The sequence below is a fragment of the Salvia hispanica genome, chromosome 2 (assembly GCF_023119035.1).
Source record: "Salvia hispanica cultivar TCC Black 2014 chromosome 2, UniMelb_Shisp_WGS_1.0, whole genome shotgun sequence".
Lineage (NCBI taxonomy): Eukaryota > Viridiplantae > Streptophyta > Magnoliopsida > Lamiales > Lamiaceae > Salvia > Salvia hispanica.
This window is the reverse complement of record NC_062966.1, coordinates 32,139,712-32,164,745: the sequence shown is the minus strand read 5'-3', so window position 1 is coordinate 32,164,745 and position 25,034 is coordinate 32,139,712. Positions and strand designations below refer to the sequence as shown.

General features: G+C 35.6%; 4 protein-coding genes across 6 annotated transcripts; 1 reads left to right on the top strand and 3 right to left on the bottom strand.

Moving 5' to 3' along the window:
- The first annotated feature begins 1,832 nt into the window (after nt 1-1,832).
- LOC125208459 (transcription factor bHLH160) lies at nt 1,833-3,575 on the top strand. 3 transcript variants are annotated; one of them, XM_048108085.1, is made up of 3 exons: nt 1,833-2,230; nt 2,484-2,885; nt 3,204-3,575. In XM_048108085.1, the coding sequence occupies exons 2-3, from the start codon at nt 2,550-2,552 to the stop codon at nt 3,555-3,557; spliced, it is 690 nt and encodes a 229-aa protein (XP_047964042.1). In that variant the 5' UTR covers nt 1,833-2,230; nt 2,484-2,549; the 3' UTR covers nt 3,558-3,575. The 3 variants fall into 3 exon arrangements, with proteins under 3 accessions (XP_047964042.1, XP_047964041.1, XP_047964043.1); XM_048108084.1 differs by having other exon boundaries at nt 1,833-2,022; nt 3,204-3,574; XM_048108086.1 differs by lacking the exon at nt 1,833-2,230 and adding an exon at nt 2,237-2,357.
- Nucleotides 3,576-5,647: 2,072 nt separating this feature from the next.
- Nucleotides 5,648-13,839, bottom strand: LOC125205739 (importin-4). The gene is made up of 21 exons (XM_048104830.1): nt 13,417-13,839; nt 13,114-13,246; nt 12,428-12,564; nt 12,285-12,330; nt 11,584-11,796; nt 10,990-11,493; nt 10,770-10,904; nt 10,482-10,697; nt 10,321-10,410; nt 9,997-10,244; nt 9,803-9,891; nt 9,168-9,208; nt 8,878-8,908; nt 8,675-8,797; nt 8,350-8,567; nt 8,176-8,271; nt 7,983-8,095; nt 7,193-7,328; nt 6,960-7,064; nt 6,526-6,836; nt 5,648-5,957 (listed from the first exon to the last, which is right to left on the bottom strand). Exons 1-20 carry the CDS (start codon nt 13,689-13,691, stop codon nt 6,636-6,638), a joined length of 3,150 nt encoding a protein of 1,049 aa, XP_047960787.1. The 5' UTR covers nt 13,692-13,839; the 3' UTR covers nt 5,648-5,957; nt 6,526-6,635.
- Nucleotides 13,840-18,368: 4,529 nt separating this feature from the next.
- Nucleotides 18,369-19,593, bottom strand: LOC125208493 (expansin-A13). Its single transcript, XM_048108125.1, has one exon. The coding sequence runs from the start codon at nt 19,576-19,578 to the stop codon at nt 18,679-18,681; it is 900 nt and encodes a 299-aa protein (XP_047964082.1). The 5' UTR covers nt 19,579-19,593; the 3' UTR covers nt 18,369-18,678.
- Nucleotides 19,594-20,330: 737 nt separating this feature from the next.
- Nucleotides 20,331-24,106, bottom strand: LOC125204612 (kinetochore protein NUF2 homolog). Its single transcript, XM_048103320.1, has 11 exons — nt 23,874-24,106; nt 23,577-23,795; nt 23,401-23,491; nt 23,135-23,314; nt 22,765-22,854; nt 21,959-22,066; nt 21,726-21,779; nt 21,490-21,604; nt 21,259-21,416; nt 21,073-21,168; nt 20,331-20,656 (listed from the first exon to the last, which is right to left on the bottom strand). Exons 1-11 carry the CDS (start codon nt 24,032-24,034, stop codon nt 20,606-20,608), a joined length of 1,323 nt encoding a protein of 440 aa, XP_047959277.1. The 5' UTR covers nt 24,035-24,106; the 3' UTR covers nt 20,331-20,605.
- Between the last annotated feature and the right edge of the window lie 928 nt (nt 24,107-25,034).

Here is a 25,034-nt window from a genome sequence, read left to right as displayed (position 1 = left end):
ACTAGAACGAACGAAATAACAAGTTCAATATGAACTCATTATGTTAGAGATATTAGACCATTCCCAATCCTACACTAAATTTTAATATGGATGTAGAAAACTTTTCCATTTATCTTGCAAACTCAAATCCATTTTTTTAATTTTTCTACTTAACAACATCAAATACGGGAACACCTACAAAATTTTATGAGACATATACTCAAAAATGGTGAAAATTTAAGTTTAATGTGAATAATGAGTAATACTTATTACTTTTTGGTATGTCACATACTCAAAAATGAATTTGAGTTTAGTGTAATGGTTGGAGATGATCTTAACGACAGTTATGTATAACAAAAATGGTACTATGTTCCTTTTTAATTGAATCATTTTTGACAAAAAAAGTAATTAATATAATTTCTAATTTATTACTATCTCTTTACTTTACTTAATAAACACCCCTTTCTTAATTTCGGTAATGAAAAGAAACGTGTCAATTAACAATGATTAATGGAGTAGTACTTTACTAAATACTCTTTCCGTTCCACTTTAGGAGTCCCGGTTTACTATTTTTGGATGTCCCACTTTAGGAGTCCCGGTTGGAATATTCCATAATTGGTAATAGGCTCCACATTCCACTCACCTTTTTTCACTCACATTTTATTATAAAACTAATATATAAAAGTAGGACCCACAATCCACTATCTTTTTCACCAACTTTCCTTTATATTTCTTAAAACTTGTGCCGAACTCAACCGGAACTCCTAAAGTGGGACGGATGGAGTAATAATAATAATAGTACTAGTAAATATTGATAGGAATGTGATCAAATGAAAACTCTAAATATTGTACAAACTCAAAACTATGATCTGGACCATTGAAAAACGTCAACAGATCACAAAAAAACATCAACACGAAAATGTCAACAGAATTTCAACGGTAGTCAATGATTGAGGATGTGTTGATATTGTATTGATACTATGTTGACATTAAAATCTTGAAATTTTACACCGTGTTGATATTGTATTGAAACAGTGTTGAAGCTGTGTTGAGGAGTTTTGAGTTTATACAATATATAAGTTTGCATTTTATCACTGCTCCATATTGATAATAGTAATAGTAAAATTACACATGGTCCTGTTGTAACGCAAACTATATCTATCCTAATTCCTACAACTACAAACTAAAATATTATCATTAAAATTCAAGATCTAATAATCTACTAAGATGACATGAAATAATATCAACAGAAAACATTAATATATTGTCAACCGGTAGAAAACATTAATACATTGTCAACCGGTTGATGTTGTGTTGATAATTTTTATTGACGTTATATGCCATCTGTTCTCGACATCAAACCTTGAAATCTAATACTTCCTTTGTCCCTGAAATTGTCATATTTTTTTCATTTTCGTCTGTCCCATAAAATTTGTCACATTTAACTTTTTTATTATTTTTGGTAGTGGACTCCACATTCCATTAACTTATTCTCACTCATATTTTATTATAAAACTAATACTTTAAAAGTAAGACTCACGTCCTATCAATTTTTTCAACCCAACTTCCATTACATTTCTTAAAATTCATGTCCGATCACACTGTGAGGAAGTACTATATATTTTAGTCTGTAATATATAGTAGTTCCATCCCAGTACTAAAGTGTTAGGAGAACGAGAATTCTTAGGACAATAGACCAATAGTTGTACTTCAGAATATAGGGTATTGCGGTATTGTACTAGCTTTAGTCATGTGTTGTACTACTAAGCTATATACATAAACAAATTTAAAAACCGAACAAAGGACATGACTCGATATACATTCTTAATTCATGAGTTAAAACGCAACTTGTCTACATCATACTAATTGAACTTGTAATTATACTTGTTATCCTCTTTCCAATTGACTTTTGTATTTAATTTCATAATTTCGGAAAAAACATACATAAGTCATGAGGTGATGAAAGCGAAGTGTGATATCTTTGATTCAGCTAGCATCTCTCATCTTCTCTATATTGCGAGCTCCTTTCAGCATTCATTTCCTGTAAGCTTTTATTGTGCTGGTTTCATTATCATCACTAGCTAGATTTTTTTTCACTTCTCCACCTTTTCTTTGAGATTATTTGCATATCTGGTTTTCCCTTTTTAAACCCTTTTGAACAATTTCTTATAACCAAAGGAAACCTAAAGATCTCCCAATCCATGAAAATTCATCAAAAGAATTGAAGATGATGGATCAAGTTTTGAGAAAGGTAGCTACTTAATTCAAAACTAGCTAGGGTTAAAAATAAGGGTTTTTAATTTAAGTATTTTTCAAGAACTTGGGGCGAAAATGATAATCGAGTGTCCAGATCTAGCACAAGCTGAAGGGTAGTACAGGTACTATATATATGATGCGGTACTACATTGTATGAATGAAAAATAATTGAAGACAACATAAACAATTATTATAATTAAGCTCTTTGTTCTTCATTTTTAATTTGTTTCTTATTCATTTTGTGTCAGAAACCCTAGATTGATTAATTATTGGGGCAATAACTCCTACTAAATTAATCGATCGAGCTAGACATTATGGATGAGTGGAGCCATCTTGATTCCTTATGGTCAGTTGATGAAGAGATACTAGAATCTGGGGTGGGCCCAGCTCAGATGGATAATAGAGCTGGTGAGGCCTCAGCCTCAGCCTCAGCCTCAGCATCAGCAACACAACAACAAGCAGTAGCCAGGAACAAATTGATCAAGACAAGATCTGCAAGAAAGAATAGTAGTACTAATGTAACAGAAATTGCGGAAGAAGAAGGTGTGAAGAAGCTGGACCACAACGCAAAGGAGAGGATTCGAAGAATGAAGCTTAATGCATCTTACCTTGCTCTTCAAGCACTGCTTCCTGATTCCAGAAGATCTAAGGTGACAATCAATCTATTACTACAATTACTGCATATATATGTGATGATTAATTTGTGCAGTTCTATGAAAACTCTCATTTGAACCATTTGGTTAAATATTAAACATACTTAATAATCATGAGTTTTATACATACAATATTGATGCTTCTTTTTTCTTAATACTAGTACTTTTTATTCACTACATTAGAAGTTTATCAAACTGATTATTAGTTGCCATAGAAGGGGTAAAAAGAGAGAATTTGATCTATCTATATATGTATAATTTCATTATTTCATAGAGATAGTCCATCAATGATAAAGAAAACACAAAATCTTGCAGAAGAAGTGGAGTGCACCTGCAATAGTAGATAGAGTGGTGACATACATTCCTGAGCTGGAGAATGAGATAGAATCATTGAGAGGCAAAAAGGAAAATGTGCAGTTACAACGAGCCAAGGAGAGTAAATCGAGTGCTAAAGAGCAAGACCCCACCATTTCTTTGAACCAAGTTAATCAACAAGAAGCAATTTTTCAAGTTTGTTTGGAGAGACAAGAACAAGAAGAATCACAACTCACCCATTTTCTGGAAGGTCTTGAAAGTGAGGGTGTGAGCATCAAGAGCGCTTCGGCTCTCGACGTTTCTGACACCAGAATTTGCTTCCATTTACACATCCAGGTAACCTACACATCTTAATTCTATCTAATACTCTATTCATATAACACTTTATGTATTAGAATATGTTTATCATGCATGCAATAATCATATTCCCGTTTCTTGGTCTGATTAATTGTTACTTTTGTTTTATGCATTCACTAAATTTTAGGATAGGAAACATTTAAGAGTAGCTAAAATTAACTAGCAGGAAGTATATATATACGTGAGAATACACATAACAATAATGAATGATTAATGCAAAAACATTTCATATATTTTTATTTATTTTATGTGTTTATATGTATTAATGTTTCTTATGTATTTTGAATGAATTGTTTGATGATTAAATTTATGTATATGATTATCAGTTGATACTATCAATGCAAGTTTTAATGGTAAAAGGAACTATAGGTCTAACTGTTTTGTAATTTATCTTCCAAAAGTTCAACTTTAGGTTTATTATGTAAAACTTGTATTCTAAAATCAGCATTAATGTATGACAATGAGTTCCAGCTCAGTTGATATAGAATGATCCATCTTCAACTATGAGGTTGCGGGTTTAACTGTGTGTGTTATACGTGTGAGACGACCAAGAAAAAAGGAAAATTTAGGGCTCTATTTCAAACTTTTGCCTCGATGATGGACGGAGAGAGGGATCATGATATACTGCCTACGTTCACCATTTAAAGAGTTATTTTGACTCAACACATGTTTAAAGAAATTGTTTGACTTTGTGGGGAAAAAATGAATAGAATAAGTTAGTGAAATGTGAGTCTCATTTTTAGTCTTAATTTTATAATGAAATTTGAGTGAAAAAAGTTAGTGGAATATTGAGTCCACATGTCAAAAATAGAAAAAAGTAAATGGATCTTTAAATTGTGCACGTCTTAAAATAGCAACATGGATCTTTAAAGTTTAAATCGTGGATGGATGGAGTATAAGTTACTACTATAAAAGAAAAAACTTGGATCATACAATAGAGGTTAGTTTATCGTAAACTTGTAGCTCGATTGACCCCATGATTTTATTACGAACTATTCACACAGAAATTTTTTTTGTCACAAAAAGGAAAGTGTATACGGATAATCAATTGAAAATGCTATATATATACTCCATTATGTGATGAGTGACAATGGACGAAGCATAGAAATGGATTCAGTAGATATTCACATTTAATTGACATATTAAAATATTTACTTTTCAATATCCACAAAGTTATGGAGTACTCTTTTAACTCGAGACAGTCCTCACTTAAGGTATTTTGATTTGGCAAGTTTAGTTTTGAAAATGGTGAAATAACCTTTAATTGGTTCCTCCAAATGTTATATAACTTCCAAATTTTGTTAGATAAAATAAAACCGGTTTGTGTCGATTGAAATAAACTGGGTTTTCACTCTATTTGCATGTTTATGTTCATAATCCACCTAATTTGATTGGTCGTTTGAAAATTGTCTTGCAAAATCTGTTCTTTAGTTTACCCTATTTAGAAATCATCACATGCATATCGTATTTGGTATAGTTATTTCCTGTTCTTTTGTTTTCTTTTTTGCCTATAACATTAAAATATTTTAAACTGTGAACACGTCAAAACCCTAAAAATTCAACATTTTTATCGTGTAATTACCAGTTTCAATTCTAAAATGTAATACTACTAGTAGTATATTTTCACATGACGGCATTATCGACGGAATCACTAGTAATTTTGTACGTTTGGAATGTGTTACACTGATCATTCTATGATCTATGATTATCATGAAATAACCACTTCTGTTTGTATAACATAAAAAACATCCCCCGATCCATCATAAGGACGGTACAAATTTTAAATAATGGTTGAGAGACATGTTTTACATTGGATAATTAAATTTTGCATTTTTGGTGAACATGAATTGTAAGTGGCTTACAGTGTTTTGTAAGTGAATGTGTACCAAAATATAAAAACACAAATTTGTATAAATAGACAAAATTGTAAAAAAAACCATGAAGATGGAAGGTATATAGACTAACATCCCACAAAACAGTGCATGCAATTTATTTTTAGATGTCACCATGTTAGTACACATTTACATAGCATGTAATTTTTGACAATCATTTTTTCATTTCAGAAAAAGCAACAATTTCATGCACTGTGGAATCAAGACCAAATGTATCTCAAGCACTTAAATATGTAACAATTTCCAGTAATTTGTGCTAACTTTTGAAATAATAAACAGCAACCAGCCCTTGCAAACAATTGAAGAATAAGGAGACTAAGAAAAAAAAAAGACATCTGAATACACACCAAAATTGGGGGATGAAATAATCCCCGAACTAGAAAATTGTAGAAAACGCCTCGCCTTGACAAACCAAAAAAATGAGGAAATGATACAAATCTGAAACTGGAATACCAAATACAAGCAGCAGCAGCAGCAGCAGATCAAAAAAATAGTTTGGATTTACCTGCAAAACAACAAAAAGGTTAATGAAGCTATATGTCGACTCTAGATTAAGATTGATTTTCATGATCCAAAGAAAAAGGATATGAAAATATAATAGCACCCTTGAGAAACTATGCTTTATTCATCATAAGATCAAGTTCGAGCAAACTTGATTTTATTCTAATTGGGTTCCAATCAAAGATTCAATTTCTTGAAATGAAACAATAAACTACCAGTGCAATGGGTTTAGGTCATTGCTCGGTTCCTTAGATAGGAAGAATTTACGTTTAAGGTTGCAGTGGCATCACACAATTAAAATTCGATCAGGTTTGAATCAGAACCATACCAAGTTATGCGACGGGATATGGCAAAAGTATGGAGTATTTCAGAAAACATTATAACATATAACAAAGGAGTTAACAATGTCAAGTCAGTCTAAGTTTCTGGCACAGTAAAGTTTTAATAAATTTGAGAATATTTAGTGTTTACTCAACGAATATAAAACTCATAAAGCATAGTACTATATAATAACACTAGATTTACTCTGTGAATCATTATATTCTTTTTTCCAATAATGGATAATAACGTACCTTGATTTCAAATATAATATGTCGCCATTGTGATAATGGCATCAACTATGGAAGCTCACTGGTGTAGAAAGAAGCTCTGAATAAAAAACAACCCCGGCAGGGAGCATATCTCAGCTCTTAGGTGCAATTGCGGCTAGAGCATTAGCCTGGGCAGGAGATAGATTGCCCAAGACAGGTTGTATTTGATGGCCATAAATTGATATCAGATGGGAGAATGCCCGTCCTATATGGAACTTAACTTCATCAGATTCAACGGGTGATTCAGCAACTTGAGCAAATATGCTAACCAGCTGAGGGGCAAAAGAAAGAATCTGCAAATAAAGATAGAAACAATATCACTGGAAAGTGAAAAGGGAGAATTGCTGACAAAAAACAAAACAAGAAACCACAATCAAGTTAAAAGGATCTGTAGCTCAAAACTGAAGAAAGTTTACATGAGAATTAGATGATAAAACTAGATTGCAGATGCATCCATAAACAGCTGTAGATTCTTCATGGTCCTCTTTCAAAGGAAGCACTTGCAGTAAAATGGGTATAACCTGATAAAAGGAGGGAAAATATCATTATGGAAAAATAGAAGAAGATAAAGGTAGAAACTGATAAAATAAGAGGACATATAATCACGGAAAAACAGAAAACAATCCGAAGGGAAGAAGAAGAGATCAACCTGGTGCAGTGGGATATTCTCTGGGTGAGACATTATCATTCTTGCCACTGCCCCAGCAGCATTATCCTTCACTGCATTGTCTGGCTCAGATTCCCCAAATAAGGGATGAAGGCGACTCAAAATGTCAGCATTGTATCTATTTCAAACAACAAGCAATAGCAACAGATGACAATTAGAGAAAACATACAGATCAGCCAAGGCCAAATATAATGTGCAGAGTTTTGAAAGAGAATAAGATCCAAAAAAAAATGGCATCAGGTCTAGAGCAGAAGAAGTTTCAGGGCACTCAAAGGAAACCTAGCAAGAAATACAGAGACCCTTAAGACGACATAGATAAGCAGAACAGAGTATAATGCTCCCTACATCCCATAAACATGCATATTTCTTTTTTGCACAATACCCAAATACAACTGTTACAGTATCAATCACTTTGCATAACAATACCTCTAGAGTGGGACATTTCTCCACTCATCATAGAAACACTAGTGGGGTCTTTCTCCAGTCAAAATACAAAAACACTTCTAAAAACTCATGCCCAAAAGATTCGGTGCATCTTTTTATGGGACGGAAGGAGTATGGAATTAACACACTGAAGACTGCTCTCTTATGATTGGAAAGAAGCTGATGATCCAGATTTGGAGTCACAAAATTGCAATTGAAGGTTTATTCACATTTTGGCTGAAATCTAATACTGTACAAATTTTCTTTTTAAGTAAGATACTACTACTATTATTTCGAAATATCTCAAAAGTAACAGAGCAAAAAAGTATTTGGTTGAGTAGAAGATTACTTTACGACTGAGCTGCCACCATTTTTGCACAGTTCACCCACACAGAATGCCGCATTTCTTCTATTTGTTGCATCTGGTGATCCCAATTCTTTGAGCACAAGATGCATTACAGCCTAAAACACATTTTATTTTTGGTGAATCAATTATTTTGAAGTAAAACAAAGATAAGAATTGACATTTCTTAGAAAGTTACATCAACATAGCCAGCAATTGGAGCACCCATATGCTGAGCAACTTCAGCAAGGGTTGCAACAACCATTGTCCTGTCCTGTGGTGGGCGTGATTGTTTCTGCATTAGAAAATTTCTTGTATTAGGATTCAAAAAAAGTCCGTAATCTAACTCAATACTTAATAGCTACCCACTCACCGAAAATTTCATTAGAGGCTCAAACAGCTGTGAAAAGATTGGTGCAAATTGAGCACCCAATGCCTTGGCAAAAGCAGGAAGGAGGTCAGAAACTGCATCCATGAGTACGTCATCGTGGTCAGCATCATCCTCATCAACCTCACTGTCTGACTCTATCTGCTGACAGGTAGACTCCTCCCGGAGTAGTGCCAAAGTTGCCTCAACAAGGCGAGGTATATCTGAATTTGGTTTTGCAGAGAAGAGGGGAACAGGTTATAAGTTTCTATAGACCAGAGTACATGTCCACAGGAATTCATAAAAAAGATGGTCAAATTTTACAACTTACAAGGCTCAACAGCCATGAATCCAAAATCTTTCATGATGTCAGCAACACTCATGCAAGCCTGAGCTACGACTTCTTTATCATCATCTTCAGTCATTGTCTTGATATATATATTCAGCACAGTATCTATTGACAAATAGTTAATTATTGTTTTTCCTAAAATAGATTATCTTATAAAGAAAATCCGGAACACAACAAATTCTCACCAAAAACCTCTTTTATCTTAATAATTCCCTCCTGCAAATAATAAATTTAAGATTGTGTCAGAAAAATCCAGAAGTAGGCAATTGATATTCACTAGAATGACACCACTGAACCTCTTAAAGTTGAAGCTAAATAAACAACTCGAAGTAATGATTGAACCAAAATGTTGCCACTCAACTAAATACACAGTGCAAATGGAAATACATACCCATGCTACAGATTTTCATTCCTAACAAAAAAGATAAGGAACTCATAATCAAATGGTCAATCAGAATGATTATTCTGCACTCACATTGTGATTCTGGAAAACTGCTTGTACTGCTTCCAATATATCTGGCAGTGACAAACAAATTCAGAAGGTAAGAGTATATAACGTAGCAGAATATACTGTGTGCCACCTAAGTACAATCGGATGAGCATCATACCAGGAACAAAGTGAGAGCAAAAAAGGCAAGTTTCTAGTCCAAAATACAAGTAGAAAAACCAATGGTGGTAGTACTTTTTTCCACTTTTAACTTGAATTAAGAATTTCAGATAGCTTACTGTCTCATACTTGACAAAACAGGACTAGACAATGAAACAAGGACTACTAGGATGCTATGGAAACTGAAAGCAGATTGTCATCACAATGAAGCATTCAATGTATACATTTCTAATGGAACTGATGGTTTAGCATCTTTACAAATATCCATGTAACATTTGCTGAATTTATTACAAACCAATCAGTAAATATCAGAAAGCACTGCAATAATCTTCAAGGAGAATTGTGCAAGGGAGCATTTTGCCAAGTCCAGATATGAGTTCCAAAGAAATGTAACTCTATATGATGTTTTTACATAACAAGCACAAATATATCATTATAAAGAACGACCTATGAAGACACTGTCTGTATAGCAACTCAAGTACACAATGACCATTATTACTCACATTTCAGTGAAGTTATTGCCTGAAGGCGAACATCCTCGTGAAAGTAAGTAGAATGTCTGATTAAAATCTTCAAGGTCTCCTCTATGTACCTTTGATTGTAATTAAGGTAGCAAATTATCGTAAACTGTCCCTTTAATGCAGCCATACAAGGATAACTACATACACATACATGCATAGGAAGAAAAAAAGGATACGGTGAATAGGAACTCTTTGCATGCAGAGCAAACAAGCCAAGAGCTTGGGTAGCAGCTGCTTTCTCATCCAAAACACCTGTTCTTACACTAATATTACGAACTCTAGGTTCATCGTGTGCTTCATCATCAGAAGAGACGCCACCAAATCCGTTGACATTATCATCCTCATCAGATTCCTCAACATCCACGGAAGAACCATCATCAAGGTTGCAAGAGGAAAAGGCCAAAGGAACAACATGTGGAAGGTACTGTTCCAACATACAATGGATGCTTTAGATGTAAGATCTCTGTCTGTGTGTTAAAGCATTATGGAATAAAACCTACCTGAGAAAACCCATCTTCTAAAAGTTCAGCAACATTGCTGAAGAATCCATGAGTGTACTCCCGGAGTTCACTGAAGTCCAGGCTGAAACCCTGAAATATCATATCCCTCAATCAAAAATTCTAAGTGATAACTGCAGGACAACAGATGAAAAGCTTCATACAGATATTGCAGCTTCAATGAAGGGGGGCAAAATTGGCTCCATCCTAGCCCTGCCAACAGACATTGCAACTATACCAGCTAACTCGGTAGCCCTTGCTCTTGAACGGAGGTCCTCGTCATTTGTAAGCACCATAAATATTTTCATCAACTCAAGAACCCTTTCTGCATATGGAAGGAAAGCTTGTTCTGCAGCAGATGCAACTGAGCCTATTGCTGACTACAATACCAGCAAACAGAATGTTAAAACATTAAGTTGGAACATTAGACTGCCAATGTAGAAGTACGGTACCATGCATGTCTCCTGCAAATTACGGGGACTATTTTGGAGAGCAGCAAGCAATTTTCCCATTAAAGGGTCCAAAAAAGGAAGAATTGCGTCATCCATGTTCTCACAAAATGCTGCTAGTGCGTAATATGACTTCTCCTGTTATGACAAGTTAAATATTACTATGAGATAAAGCAAAGAAATGATACAATAAAAGCCTATATAATACTATGTATGCATCAACCTTGACATCATCAGATGCATCTTCTAGAGCATTCAAAATACAAGGAAGAACAATTTCATGGTAAGATACTATCTCAGGCTGCAGATGCTCAGCAAACTGTGTGAGTGCAAAAGACGCAGCCCCGCGCACCATTTGCTCAGGATCTCTAAGAGCTCCCAAGACAATATGAAGAACAGGTTCCAGTTTGCCCTTCATCAACTCCAAACAGCCCTCAGATATAACACCTAGAGCTGTAACTGAAGCCTCCCTGAACTTTGGATTTGCATCCTGACTCCTCAAAGAAGAAAATTCGAGAACGGGAGGAAACACTTGCTTTGACAGATTTATGGCCATAGTATCAATAACCTCAGCAGCATCTCGATCAGGTGACAGATCATCATCATCATCCCTGTCGGTTGACTCTGCAAGTAAAGGGCACATGATTTGCAGGATTGGTACAACCAACTTGTACTTTTTCAGGGAACTTGATTTATATCTTGCAAGCCATGAAATTATTTGAATAGCCTACCACAAATGAAGCAATGAGAAGTCAAGCCAACTCCTAAGTATAGAATGCTAAAACTGCAAGGAAGTATCATGTTTGGTGATGTTAACCTGATGACGCGTATTAGGTTCCAAATTATCTTTTGAACAAACTTCAAGAGAAAACTGAACAATGGCTCTCACAGAATCACCAAGGAGAGGAGCAGGAGACTCGATTAACTCATCAAAGATCTCAAAAGCAATCATAGCAACATCTTCCTCGCCAGAATCAAGGCATTGTTTCGATACATTCAAAATGCTAGGAATAAACTCTCTGAACTTGATCTACAACATGCAAGCATTGTCCTTAGGAATGCATCCAGAAGGTAACATAGTTTCAAGTAGAAATAGGAAATTAAAAGAACAAGGTCAATCATCAATTTGCAGTACTAAAATGTCTGTTGTGACTATTGAAATAGCATTGTTCAACATTCGGATCAGAAAATTGATTTCATGAAATCGAGAATGACAAATTAATCATCAAAGGAGATGTGTCTGAATCACACAATAATATGAGTTTACCACTATTCAAGTATTCAACAAGACATTATATAAGTATCTATATAGAACTTTTGTAGCAAAAATAGAAAGAATTTCACTGTGAGCAGCTGGATCCAGAGAGCCAATAAAAGGCAGAAATTTCAAATTTGAACTCACTACTTCTATCTAGTCATGAGGTTAAGTATTAATACATCAGATGTTTGTAATAAAGAGTATTTAGCTGAGTAGCTTGATCAAGAGATAGCCAATGAAGCAAAGAAATCTAAACTCACCACTTCAACCTCATCATGAGTGAACTCCAGAAAAGAACCAACCGCCCTGACATAGCAAAACACATATGTAAGAACCTTCCGCGGATATATCATCCATCATAAAATATTATCATTCCCCACAAATCCTCAAGAAATTATCTTACTTGAGAGCAGCAACTCTAACACAGTTACTGGTCTCATCCTGAAGGCACTTAAGTAGCAGAGCCTGCAAATCTGCAAAATATGGTCGAAACGAATTTCCAATAGTTTCTGTCAAGGAGCTGAAAAGTATCAACGCCACCTAGGAGAAAAACAAAGATTATTATGCAAGTACATTAAAAAAGAGCAGCCAAAAAAGGATCAAAGGGAAAAAGAAATCATTATTAAGTTAGCTAGTCAGTCTAAAATGAATGTTCAAATTCATATAGTCAATTGAAAAAACAAAAAAAAGGAAAGAATCCACATCAGCACATGTGAAATATTTCCCCACTGAGTGCAGGCTGGACTATAGAGGTGCAATCTAAACTGAAGAATTGTTTAATAAGCTTACAACAGCTCCCATAGAAGAAGCTCAAAGTCTCATCTCTCTTTTAGGACTAGTTAGAAAAAGGCTAGGAGAAACAAAATGCAGAAAATATGGCGATCTGAGAAGTTGTAAATCCAGTAAACCGTGACAGTTAGAGATGGACAAAGAAATGCTTTAGTTTCACTTCTATGGTTTTTAAATACTGGTTGACTATTGCAATCAAATTTTATATTGTGGCTTGAATATCTGTTTATACATGATCCCCATAAATGGAACAACAGTAATTAAAAAGGACTTCAGTGATCTGCACATCTAGCAACACACCTCTCTGTGTTCTACTTGTGCACTTTGACTGCATTGGAATAGAAATGGCAACAAATCCGACCACTCTCCAGCTGGGACGGCATACTTGGCAACGATGCTAACCACATTTGCACTAGCTCGCCTCACTGGTGGACTGCCAAAGAGGATAGATAACTATATGAGATTCTGATTATCCGTTGTCCAATTGAAGTATACAGAACACAGCATTGAAACTTAAGGCGAATTCAATCAGAAGTCAGAAAATTGAAAAATTGAAAAAGCGAAAACATGTTTCGACGTTTGAATCAACAAAAGAGGCAAAACCTATGCTCCACGGTGATGCTCTCGATGAGAGATTGTTTGACAAGCTGGCGGAGCTCGGGCGACAGCTTGGCCCAGTGGCCGGTGATCTTCTTGCGGAGGAGAACGGCGGCGAGCTGACGGACGTTGGGGGTTTTGGCGGTGCGGAGGTGGTGGACGAGAGCCGGCACCACCTGCGGGTCTTTGGCCAGCCGCTTAATCTGATCCTCGGCCTGGCGGCGGGCGTCGTTGTCCGGCATGAGGAACTGGATAAGCAGAAGCTCTAGGGACTGCGCCATTGGTGGATAGCGTGAGAGAGGGAGGGAGGGAGGAGGCTAGGGTTCTCTAACTTCGTTTGCTTTTTTTCCCTTTCCTCTATATACAAGGAAGGAGCGGCGGCGGCGGGTGTGAAAGGGTGGGACTGCTACAGTGCGGGTAATTTTGTTGCCACGCGCTTTTCACGAGCGTTTTGGCTTTTTAATGAGACTTGGCGTGCAATTTTTAATTATTTCTAGTTTTTTAATCAAACTTACATTATTTTCTTATTCATTTAAAAAAATAAAATTCCTACGTATCAAACCCTACTCTTTCCATGAACAATATCTTTACCAAAAATAGATCAATATTAGTACTCCTCTCGTTCCATAAAAATAGGGACTTTAAAGATAGGACGGGTAATAATGCAAAATCGGTAAGTATGAGAGATGTAGAAAGAAAAATGTAATTGAAATATTGTTAATAAATAATGGAACCCACTTTATAAGAGAAAAAAAAGTTTCCAAAAATAGAAAGAGGCTATTTTTGTAGGACGGACCAAATGGAAATGAATACTGTTTTTATAAGATGGAAGGAGTATAATACTACAGGGAATGAGTCCGAACACTAACATGTTTGATCTTTACAACATGTTAAGTTTTAAAGTTGTGTCTCAATTAAAACTACTCATCTCCTTGCATATGCTCGCCGTCTCCCCTTGCTTGGACTTTATACAATTGTTCATTGAAGCACATATTCCCACTTGTGTCTATATCTCTCGATGTCTTGTAAACCGAATAACAAACAATGAAAATCTTCAAAGTATATGCCTATGTAAGTGAAATCACATTATGTCCAACCAACAAAAAACTTCATCCTTTTCGGAGAAGATTGCTTAAGAATACAACTCGGTATGCCTTTGAGCCATGTATAGGGGTGGTTCGTTAAGGTATACCATATTTTGAGTGTCATACCGTATACCGTACCGAAAGTTACGGTATGACAAAACATCATACTGATACCGTACCAAATTTTTCGGTATACTCGGTATGGTAGTTTTTGATACCGTTACCATACCGTATTTTCGGTATATCGTACGCATTCCGGTATACCTTACTTTTGTGGTATACCGAACTTCGGTACGACATACCGTTATACCTATTATACTGGAAAAATAATATATTATACCCAAAATATTTATAAAAAAAAAACAATTCTGTTGTTCAACTACTTTAAAAAGTACTCCCTTCGTTCCCTCATAGTTGAGGCGGAACTTTTTGGCACGGAGTTTAAGAAATGAATGTTGAGTGTGTTAAATAAATAGATAAAAAAGTAAGAAAGAGAAAAAGGTATAGAGAATAAAGTAAAAAGTGAATAAAGTAGAGAGAATAAAGTAAGAGAGAGGAAAAAATTACTATAAATGGAAATGACTCAACTATGAGGGAACTTCCCGAAATGGAAAAATGACTCAACTATGAAGGAACGGAGGGAGTACAAATCAGTTAAATTCCACACATTCATTCTAATATTCAAATTTATAAAACTTCGACAACCAAATAAAAACAAATTATAAAATCATGAACAACATTATCTTCATTTCTTAGAATCTTGCTGGTGAGTGAAGGATCGAACCTGCTATAAATATAAAGGTTTTATATACTCCATATAACAATAAGGGTTGCGATAGCGTGCTAACTAATTTACAGTAATAACTAATAACTTTCAATTATGCGTATTAAAATTATCAACGCAAATACAACATGTAAATTTAAATATCAATACAAAGACATAATTTTATCAAAACAAGAAGATTGATAAATTTATGTCTATGTGTTGATATTAGTTATTACTTATTGCTGTAACTTAGTTAGTATTTGATCACACACCATAATAATCCTATAGATATAACATAAATATTATATTATATATTTAATAATCAACGGTATACCTCTATACCACGATATACTGAGGCGTCGTTATATACCGAATCTTCAGTATGTCGGTATACCGTGGTATAGGAAATCTAATACCGTTACCGTACGGAATCTTTCGGTATGGTATCATACCGTACCGACAAATCAGTATTTTTTCGGTACGATAAATCCGATATTTCGGTATAATTCCCCACCTCTAGTCATGCTTACCAACAAAGCTTGTAGCTTTGTGGCAATTCAATTGGGTAAACCTCTAATTGCAAAAGTTATGCATCTCGTACAACTTAGACCCCGAATTGCTACACAATGTGCAACACTAACACTTTGTGAAGTGCTGTTACATGTCTTGCAACCTTTGACCATGTGCAACTGAGCATGTTTTTACTCTATTTACAAAAGGGATAATAATTATTTAAATCACGAAGTTTGGTCAAATTTTGGTCTGTACTGTAAACTTTGGAATTGGATACTACATCACAAAAGTTTATTTTTTCTCAATTGTCTTATCCATGCATGAAATTTTTCTTTTAACAATATTCAAAATGACGTGTTTCAGAATAATAAGAAGTGGAATGAGAAAATAAAAGAATATAAAGAAAAAAAATGAAGTAACACGTCATTTTGAATATCGTTAAAAAAATGAAATTTCGTGTATGGATGAGACAATTAAGAAAAATTGAAATTTCGTAATTTACTATAATCAATTCAAATGACAAGAATTTAACTAAACTTCGTGATTTAAATGACTATCAATCCTTTTAAAAATTATACACCGTTCTAACCATTCAAAATAGTCATCTTTCCCTTTTAGTTTGTTTCATTATGAAAGTATATTTTCCTTATGTAGTAAAAAATATCTCTTATATTTAGAATATTCAATTACGATTTTTTTTATATTTAAATCCATTAAACAACTCCATCATAGAACTCTTGTCATTCTTTTTATTGTTAATTAAAAGAATTGTTACATTGTTTAACTAGGACGACAATCATATTTGTAAGTATACCTACAATAATCTCTCATGCTTTTTTTTTATGTTGGAGAGGTATAAAAGTAAAATATGAAATGTTAGAGCATCTCCAATAGCGGCTAACCGATTTGCGTCGCTAGCCGATCGGCTAGTCGAACTATTGGAACCGGCCAGCGGCATTTCGGCTAGCCGATCGGCGAGCTCTAGCCGATTTGCGGGCGCTAGCCGACCGCTGGCCGATCCCGCTAGCCGTCATTGTAGGCTCAATTTCGGCTAGCCGATTGCATTTTTTTAATGTATTGTTTTATGCATTTTTTTTATTTATTGCATTTTTTAATGTATTTTTTATGCATTTTTTATTGCATTTTTAATGTATTTTTTTATAATTTTTTTTAATTATGTAATTTTTTTTAGGATGGGCCTTTTTTTAATTTATATAAAATTATTGCATTTTTATTGCATTTTTTAATGTATTTTTTTAATAAATTAGTGAGGAGTAGAGTGGGGCGGTGGCTCGTGTGTGGAAGCTCGAATTTTTTTTTATTATGTAATTTTTTTTATTTTTAGTTAATGTAATTTTTTTATTCAAATAAAATTAAAGAATTTTTTCCGTATATGTGTCGTAAATTTAATTCCGTATTTTGTGTTTAATTCCGTAAATGTAGTTGTTTTTGAATTATTTTTATTGCGGCTAACCTGTGGCTAGCCTATTTGATTAAAATGATGATGTGGCGGTGGAATTTTAGTGCTTGATGACGTGACAGGGAGAGAGAGTGGCTAGCCTGTGGCTGGCCTAAGAACATCCACAATAGCGGCTAGCCGATTCGTGTCGTTAGCCGATCGGCAGCCAAACTATTGCAATCGGCCAGCCGAGAATCGGCGAGAAAATCGGCGTGGGCTAGCCGATTTAGTGCGCTGGCCGCCATTGTGGCGTGCCGATCGGCCAACGCCCAATTTTCGTTTTTTTTTTTAAACTTTTGAAAACCTATATATACGCGATTTTCTCTCTCTCTAAATTTTTGTACAAGAGCAACATCTAGCGATGGACAACAACAACTAGGCCCAATAGAAAATTAGGACCTGAAACAGAAACATGTCATAGCGTCGGGCCGGGCGAGACCCCCGTTCGGCTAGCGGCAAACTAAAACAGATTCAAGGCATACTAACATTTTTTAATGTATTTTTTTAATAAATTAGTGAGGAGTAGAGTGGGGCGATGGCTCGTGTGTGGAAGCTCGGATTTTTTTTTTTATTTATGTAATTTTTTTGATTTTTAGTTAATGTATTTTTTTTTTTATTTAAATAAAAGTAACGAATTTTTCCCGTACATGTGTCGTGGGGAGTGTTATATTGCTCAATACCTAATTGCTAACTACAATTAAATAATAACCATTAGATATTCAAATTAAGGGCCTAGATCATCAACCACCTAAACGTCAATACGATCAAAAAAAATGTCAATAAAGTTATACATATGATTAATTCCATAAAATATCAATAGTGGATATTAATGTCAATTAACTGCATATTTAGTTATAACTAACTTTTAAAAGAAATCCCAAAACGTTAAATTCATATAACATATATCAAATTAAAGATAAATTTATAAGGATTCCAACGATATCATACATGCATATGTTCCGATGTCAAAATTTAAAAAAAAAAATCAAAATTTTTACAATTTTTTTCAAAATAACGGTTTAGGGTCATATGTTAATCAATGTGTATCAATTCTTACTTCTTTTAGTTCTTACGTATATTTGTAGAAAGACGAGCGAAGTCTAACTCTTAACACATGAGAAGTGGAGTACAGGAGTAGTACAAAATCTTCAAAAATTTGTTTCCCTTCGCAGCACTGCCGCAACATAAAAATATCATACGCTACGTATTTTTTATACATCTGAGTGAATAAGATAAAAACTTGCCGACAACACTGAATTTGGCTCTTTCTTGATGAATTCTTTCCCCTTTCTGAAAATAGCTATGGAAAATTAGGAGAAACATAACACTAGAGTAGAATACAACAATTCAATTCTCACCACAAGCATAATCTGATAATCCAAACACTATCAAACAATCGATTCAATACCGCCAATGCCATTGCTTCTTCTCCAAACCCCTAAAATCTAAGAATCGAACTGCTTACCTTCAAAGGATTGCCCAAATTCCCAATTCTTGGGGGCAACACTGTACGAAGGCAGCGTCACTCCATCGCTGCTCGTAATCTCAAACGACAGCGGCTGGTTCTTCAAATCCGCATTTATATGCCAATTCTGCCCCCAATTCCTCCCCATCGGCAGCCACCCCGTCCTCGACCCCTTGATTTTCACGCCCGACAGGTCCCCCGCGCCGGCCACGTTGCTAATCATCACCGATATAAACACTCCGCCGCCGCCGATCGTGAACCTCACGCCGCCCTCCTTCCGGCAGCGTATCCGCCGGTACTGCACCGGCATGTTGGAGGCCTTCCAGATGGCGATCTTCTCGAACGCCTCGATCGGGAGGACGAAGTGCGAGTTCGGCGGGTTGCACTTGCCGCCGGCGTCGGCGTCGAACCCGAAATTGGGGGCGCAGAAGTTGGTGGCGGTGACGATGATGGAGGTGCCCGGGATGCACCACCGGAGGTCCTCCACGCACCGGATTTCGAAGCAGGCGCCGCAGATCTGGCCTTTCTCGAAGAGGACGGTGCTGAGGGCGGCGGTGGCTTTTCCGTACCCGTTTTTGACGAGGTCGCCGTAGCCGCAGGCGCCGCCGACGGCGTCGATTGGGTCCGTGGCGGCGTAGTAGGTGGCGCGGGCGGGGTTCCAGTCGGAGTGGGAGGGGGTGGAGGGGAAGTAGTGTGCGGTGGCGAGGAGCGCCGACGAGAGGAGGAGGAGGAGGAGGAGGAGGCGCATTTTGAGCGGAGAGGCGGCGGGGTGGGATTGGAGTGTGGAGTGGAATTGCCTTTTTCTTTTTCTTTTTTCAAACTTAATAAAGTTAAAGTTTCTAATTTTGGGGAATGATGAAATTAAACTATGTGGTATCATCTGGAAAATTTTCTTTTATAAAAAATATACTATCAATTATTAGTTGTGAATTGTACTTTAAGCTGTCGATTAAACTGTAAAGTGTGCAATTTGTACTTAAAAATAACGTCAAATATTATTCAAATAGGAGTAATATTTTTATTTGACTAATTTCATACTAATAAAATTATTGAAAATAGATTGAGATAGTATAAATGAACTTGCTAATCATTAGCTTTCAATAAATTGCCTATTGCTAGTTACATAAATGACAATCACATGGCCATAAATGACTTGTCTGAATATTCATGGACATTTTACAGATACAAATAGAAGCAGTATAAAGTTTCAAATATGAATAAATTTACCCCCAACGATACCTTCCATGAGACATGAGTCATGTTTTTGTACCCCATTCTCTACTCTTTTAACTGATTCAATTGATATTTATATTTTATCTACATTGTACATTTATTATTTAACTTGATATAAATTAAATAGTTATTTCAATTAATATAATGAACAATAAAATATTTGATATATGTGGCTCCTCCTTTTCCACAAAAATATACAGTACCAAACAACCCTTGATTTCAAAAGTCAAATGGCCCAGGAAAACAGATGGTGAGCTTTCTGTTCACAGCTGAATATAATGTGGACTAACGTTAGAAACCAAATAGACCTGAGACTCCACGTTGCGGCAATGTTTATTTGCCTCATGAACCATTCGCTCTTGTGCGTGATGCAAATAAAACTTTAGACGAGAAAGAATCTCTCTCAAGTACGCAGTGCTATGATTTGAACATGAATTACACGCGCAAAAAAAATATTGTCGGTCGATGTCTATCATAGACGACCTCAAACGACATAGTGCTTGCCGCAGTGTGAAACCATACATTTGTACAACACATTCTGTTAGACCATTGGACACGCAGTGATAGGACGAGATCATATATGGAGCTTCATACAAGTGGTCTCTAATAACATCAACTAAGAAAAACTAGTAGAAGGCAGTAGACAAGCTCCTTCCACGAACAGCTTCGTGTTCTTATCCATTTGATGCTAGCAAGTTGCTTATCGATTTTGAATACTTATCGAACTGCACAAATAATCAAAATGAAAGAGAAATAAATACACTTAGTAAATAACATAAATTGCAGCGTCTACTCCAAAATCAGTAGCTATTTGAGTTGCCTTTTCCACTGATTTCTAAACCATATCTAAACCATGTTGCGTTTGCTTTGAGGTATAAGGAAAATATGGTATATTTTTATTTATCTTTTTAAATCCCTGTTTTATTTTTTCATCCTTACCTATAAAAAGGATTTCACCCTTTCCTATTCCTTATTGTCCCTCACATGAGAGATAATATTAGGGTGGACTCATTTTTTTTATCGATAAGGATGCAACATAAATTATCAGCACTGTTGTAGATGCATTCTAGAATATGAAGATAGTTATAGCCAAGACACAAAATCTTACGAGCATCTGCGAAAATAACTTTTAAATAAGTACCTCTGACACAATTTCTTCATATTTATGGCTTAATTTTTGAATTTTAGCATCTGCTTCCTCCCTAATGTTTTTTCTCTTCAAATTTATAGCTTCTGCCTGCAAAATGTTGACATACGTTAAATGTAAAACTGGTCACAAGTCAAAGAGATAACATAAGCCACCAAAAGAATTCATATATCAACTTACCTCTGCAACCACAGATTCCACATGTTTCTCCCTCAATTCTAATGCACGCCTCTTTGATTCCACTTCAAATTCGACATTATTTACCTCCTTATCTGCCTCTTCTTGGCGCATAGCTTTCTCTTTCTCCAGTTGCCTCTTGTATTCTTTTAGCTGGTCCGCTGTTAACAGTCCAAATTAAGGAATCAGATCACAGAACTGATCATTACTGAAAAAAGTTTAAAATGTGCCCACCTTTTGATTGCATATCTACAAGTTTTGCTTCCAGTGATTTGACTTGAACATCTTCGTCACTAAGCTTACTTTTGAGGACCTTCACTTCTTTCTCAACTGACTTTGCGGAACTTACCTGTTTGTAGTGCCGACAAAACAATTCATGTATCAAGCTTAAAATAGAGCACTTGATTACATGGAAAATTGTTTTCACATGTTCCAAATGCAAGTATTGGGCTAAAAGAAAAAACTAAAACCTGCTCTTGTACAGCCTGCATCCGACTTAAGTGCTTAGAGATTTTCTTGCAAGCCTGAGGATCAGAATATAAAATCTCATCAATCTCACTACATATAATGTAAAATATATTTGCTTTTCAAATATATCATAAATAGAACAGAACTGCAGGACTGAATTTACATGCTTCGCAAAATTATTAAGCGGCAATTTTTTTTCTACAATTTAGACCATTAAATGTGAAACATTGAAGACCTTAGCATAGGCCTCAAGCTTGGCAGTCTTATCCTGAAAAGATTGTATTGCAGCTCTTTCAGCATCTTTCGCCTCAGCTAGGGCCAACTTTTTCTCCTCCAAAGCCCTCTGAAATTATTGAAAATGAATTAAAAAAACTAGGATTTTAATGCAGCCTTTATTATCATCAGTCCACTTACTAAGGGAGAACATATTCAGGTATGAAATGAGAAATGTAAATACACTTTCTCAGACGGAAATTTAAAACTCGTTCCTCTCACGGAGTACGTAAAAATAGCCCATTCGAACCCAGAGGACAATGCACAAACAAAAACGAATAAGAACATGAAAGGAGGAGAAAAAAAAGAACAATGAAAGGCGGACACATTAAATATCAGGCTAAATAATACAGAATTGACAAGTGCACATACTTTGGTAAAAATAACATCTGCCAGTCTGGAAAGAACATGACGATTGAAGTGTACTTGTGTATGCATATCAAAGTCAAAGACTAACAATAAACACCTACAAAACAGGCAAAACTCCTATGCAACCTAAACCATATGATGATTCATCCCTCGTAATATTACCGACCTACCCTACAAGAGTATACTTCACAAACTAAACTATATCTGGCTGAAAAATCTGGCTTTCAAGCAATCAAGGATACAGTAGTGCCATGTAATATGATGCCAGCAGAACCAGCAGAGAATGAACAGCAACTTAGCCAGCTTTTTGTTTGAAAATGTTTTGAACATCTATAGAGATATATATTACACTTCATCAAAGTTAGTTGAGATTCAGACTAAAATTAATGCAGACATTACCTGAAGTTTGTCTGGTGATTGTACGATTTTAGAACGCAAACTAGCATTTTCTTGAACACTTTGAACAAGGGCAAATTCTGCACTAGAGATCTGATAAAAAGAGAATAGGATCAGAAGGGTCCTGGTTGATTGTGCCCACACCAGTTTGTAACTTGATGGGGACAACCCAAAAAACTAAAGCATGTATTCCAATAAAAAGTTAATAGGCAATAGGACTTTGCTCAAAATGTGAAAATCACAAAGGAAAATGTAAAATTATTTGTTAGTGGATAATGCAAAACCTCATGAAAATGTGTAGTGGATCAGAGTACTCCACATCAGAGAAACCAAGTTTACTCAACAAAGAGACACGCCAAACAAGATGCCAAACCTTCTCATCAGTTTCTTTGCTCTTCTCCTTCAATTGCTTGATCGTAGTCCTCAACGTCGCTTGATCCTTGTTGAGTTCATCAACTGTATGATGCAATTCCTTAATCTTCAAACTCAATTCCTGCACTCCCGGCAAGTCCTTCTCTCTTAACTCCTCAATCTCTGCTATCTCTGCATTCAACTGCAATATCCAAAGATAGTTAAGATATATTTGCAGTATACCTATCAAATCCCCGAACAAGCACCAGTGTAAACATCATGAAGCACCTGCAAAATTCTAGCTTCAGCAGCTAGCTTCTGCTGCTCAAAATGTTCTAGATCGTCAAAAATAGGCTTCAATAGCTCCATTTTTGCATTCCTAAACATTATAATCAGTTCAAATCATGCCCTGCTCAACAGTTATATCAGTACTGAATCATGATAAGAAACTGGTTTGCAATCACCTGTGGAGGTGAAAATTGAGAAGTGCGCTGAGGAAGAACTCGGTGCGGTCAGCCTCTGGCTTAATCAAGTCTTTAGGGGTGAAGGATTTGGGACAGCTAATAGCCGTCAAAAGCTGTCGAAGCTTGACGTACACATTCATGATCCGAATCGAGTGCAAGTGGTGTTCGGGATTTTCGATATGCTCCAGCGCCTCAAATTCCATCTGCTCTTCGTCGTCCCTGGAAATTCGTAATCGATAACTTGAAAACGAGAAATCTAGAATTGATTGCAGATTTAGGTTAGGGTATTTAGCTTACTTGAGAATGTCCATGTAGATGAGGATGTGAGAGTAGAGTTTGCAGATGAGGTCGGGGTCGGGGCGGAGGAGTTCGGACTCCGACACGACGGCGATCTGGGACGCGGACAGTACCGCGACGATTTGGTGGCGGGGGAGCCTGGGATAATCGAATTTCGACATTTCCTTCTCCTTGCTCACACCAACTGTTTGTGTTTTGAGCCAAGTGAAGTGAAGTGAAATCTGTAGGGCAAATTATTCAGCAGATCAAACCTTGTGGATTTCCCGCTTTTTCTAGAATCTGGATTTAAATTAGTTATTGATTTTTTTTTTTGCAAATATTAAATTATGAAAAATTGTAGATGTTAGCCCAATCTTGATTCGGACCGGCCCGTTAAAAATAGCGGATGGAAACATTGGCCCAAATGATTTGGGCTTTCTGTTCAATACTATGCCCTTTGCAAACATGAGTTTTACAAACGACCACCATGAATATGATAGTGTACGACATCTGATTTTATGCAAAATCGGAAAAATAAGAGAGAGATAATAAAATGAATGAAAATTATTAGTAGAAAATGGGACTTTTTTTTTGTAAAGAAAAAGGTAAATAGATAGAGACCAATTCCTATAGGCTCCCCAAAATATATATACTCAATAGTAGTAATTTTTGGTCTTCAAAATAGTCTATTATTGGAAATACAATTGAAAATAATGGTTTTAACTATCCAAAACAAAATCACAAAAACCATTTTAATGATCATAACATTGAAAGCAACTTTTTCCTCCAAAAATAAAACCAGTCTTACTTTTGTCCCTAGTCACTACCTTATTCTTGTATGGTCCATTCTCAATCAGTTTCTGCTACCACTTTCTACCAAATAAAGTAATAATGTACTACGTAGTAAGTAACAAACATTTAACTAATTTCTAACTTTAGTATACTTCATTCAAACACTTAACCTATACTCCAGTCCAGAGATATATTCTAGGCTCCTTTAGAGCATCCACCGTAGGTGAACACCTTTTGGTGGACAATTTTTTTTTTGTTCATAGCCACTTTTTATTTGTCCACAGCCACAAAAAAAAGTGTCTGCAGCAATAGTGGGCACTTTTTTATGGACAAATTTCACTTTATTTTATTTATTGTATATTTTAATTCAATTACAATTAAAATCATCGG

Excerpts from the sequence above, each read along its gene's own strand:
- LOC125208459 (XM_048108085.1), top strand. The coding sequence starts at position 2,550 with ATGGATGAGTGGAGCCATCTTGATTCCTTATGGTCAGTTGATGAAGAG. Across the intron at positions 2,886-3,203 it reads CTGATTCCAGAAGATCTAAG|AAGAAGTGGAGTGCACCTGC; the intron begins GTGACAATCAAT and ends AAAATCTTGCAG.
- LOC125205739 (XM_048104830.1), bottom strand. The coding sequence starts at position 13,691 with ATGGCGCAGTCCCTAGAGCTTCTGCTTATCCAGTTCCTCATGCCGGAC. Across the intron at positions 10,245-10,320 it reads TAGAAGATGGGTTTTCTCAG|TACCTTCCACATGTTGTTCC; the intron begins GTAGGTTTTATT and ends ATGTTGGAACAG. Across the intron at positions 9,892-9,996 it reads GCAAAGAGTTCCTATTCACC|GTACATAGAGGAGACCTTGA; the intron begins GTATCCTTTTTT and ends TTACAATCAAAG.
- LOC125208493 (XM_048108125.1), bottom strand. The coding sequence starts at position 19,578 with ATGATACCACATAGTTTAATTTCATCATTCCCCAAAATTAGAAACTTT.
- LOC125204612 (XM_048103320.1), bottom strand. The coding sequence starts at position 24,034 with ATGTCGAAATTCGATTATCCCAGGCTCCCCCGCCACCAAATCGTCGCG. Across the intron at positions 23,796-23,873 it reads ATCTACATGGACATTCTCAA|GGACGACGAAGAGCAGATGG; the intron begins GTAAGCTAAATA and ends ACGAATTTCCAG. Across the intron at positions 21,780-21,958 it reads AGCTTGAGGCCTATGCTAAG|GCTTGCAAGAAAATCTCTAA; the intron begins GTCTTCAATGTT and ends TCTGATCCTCAG.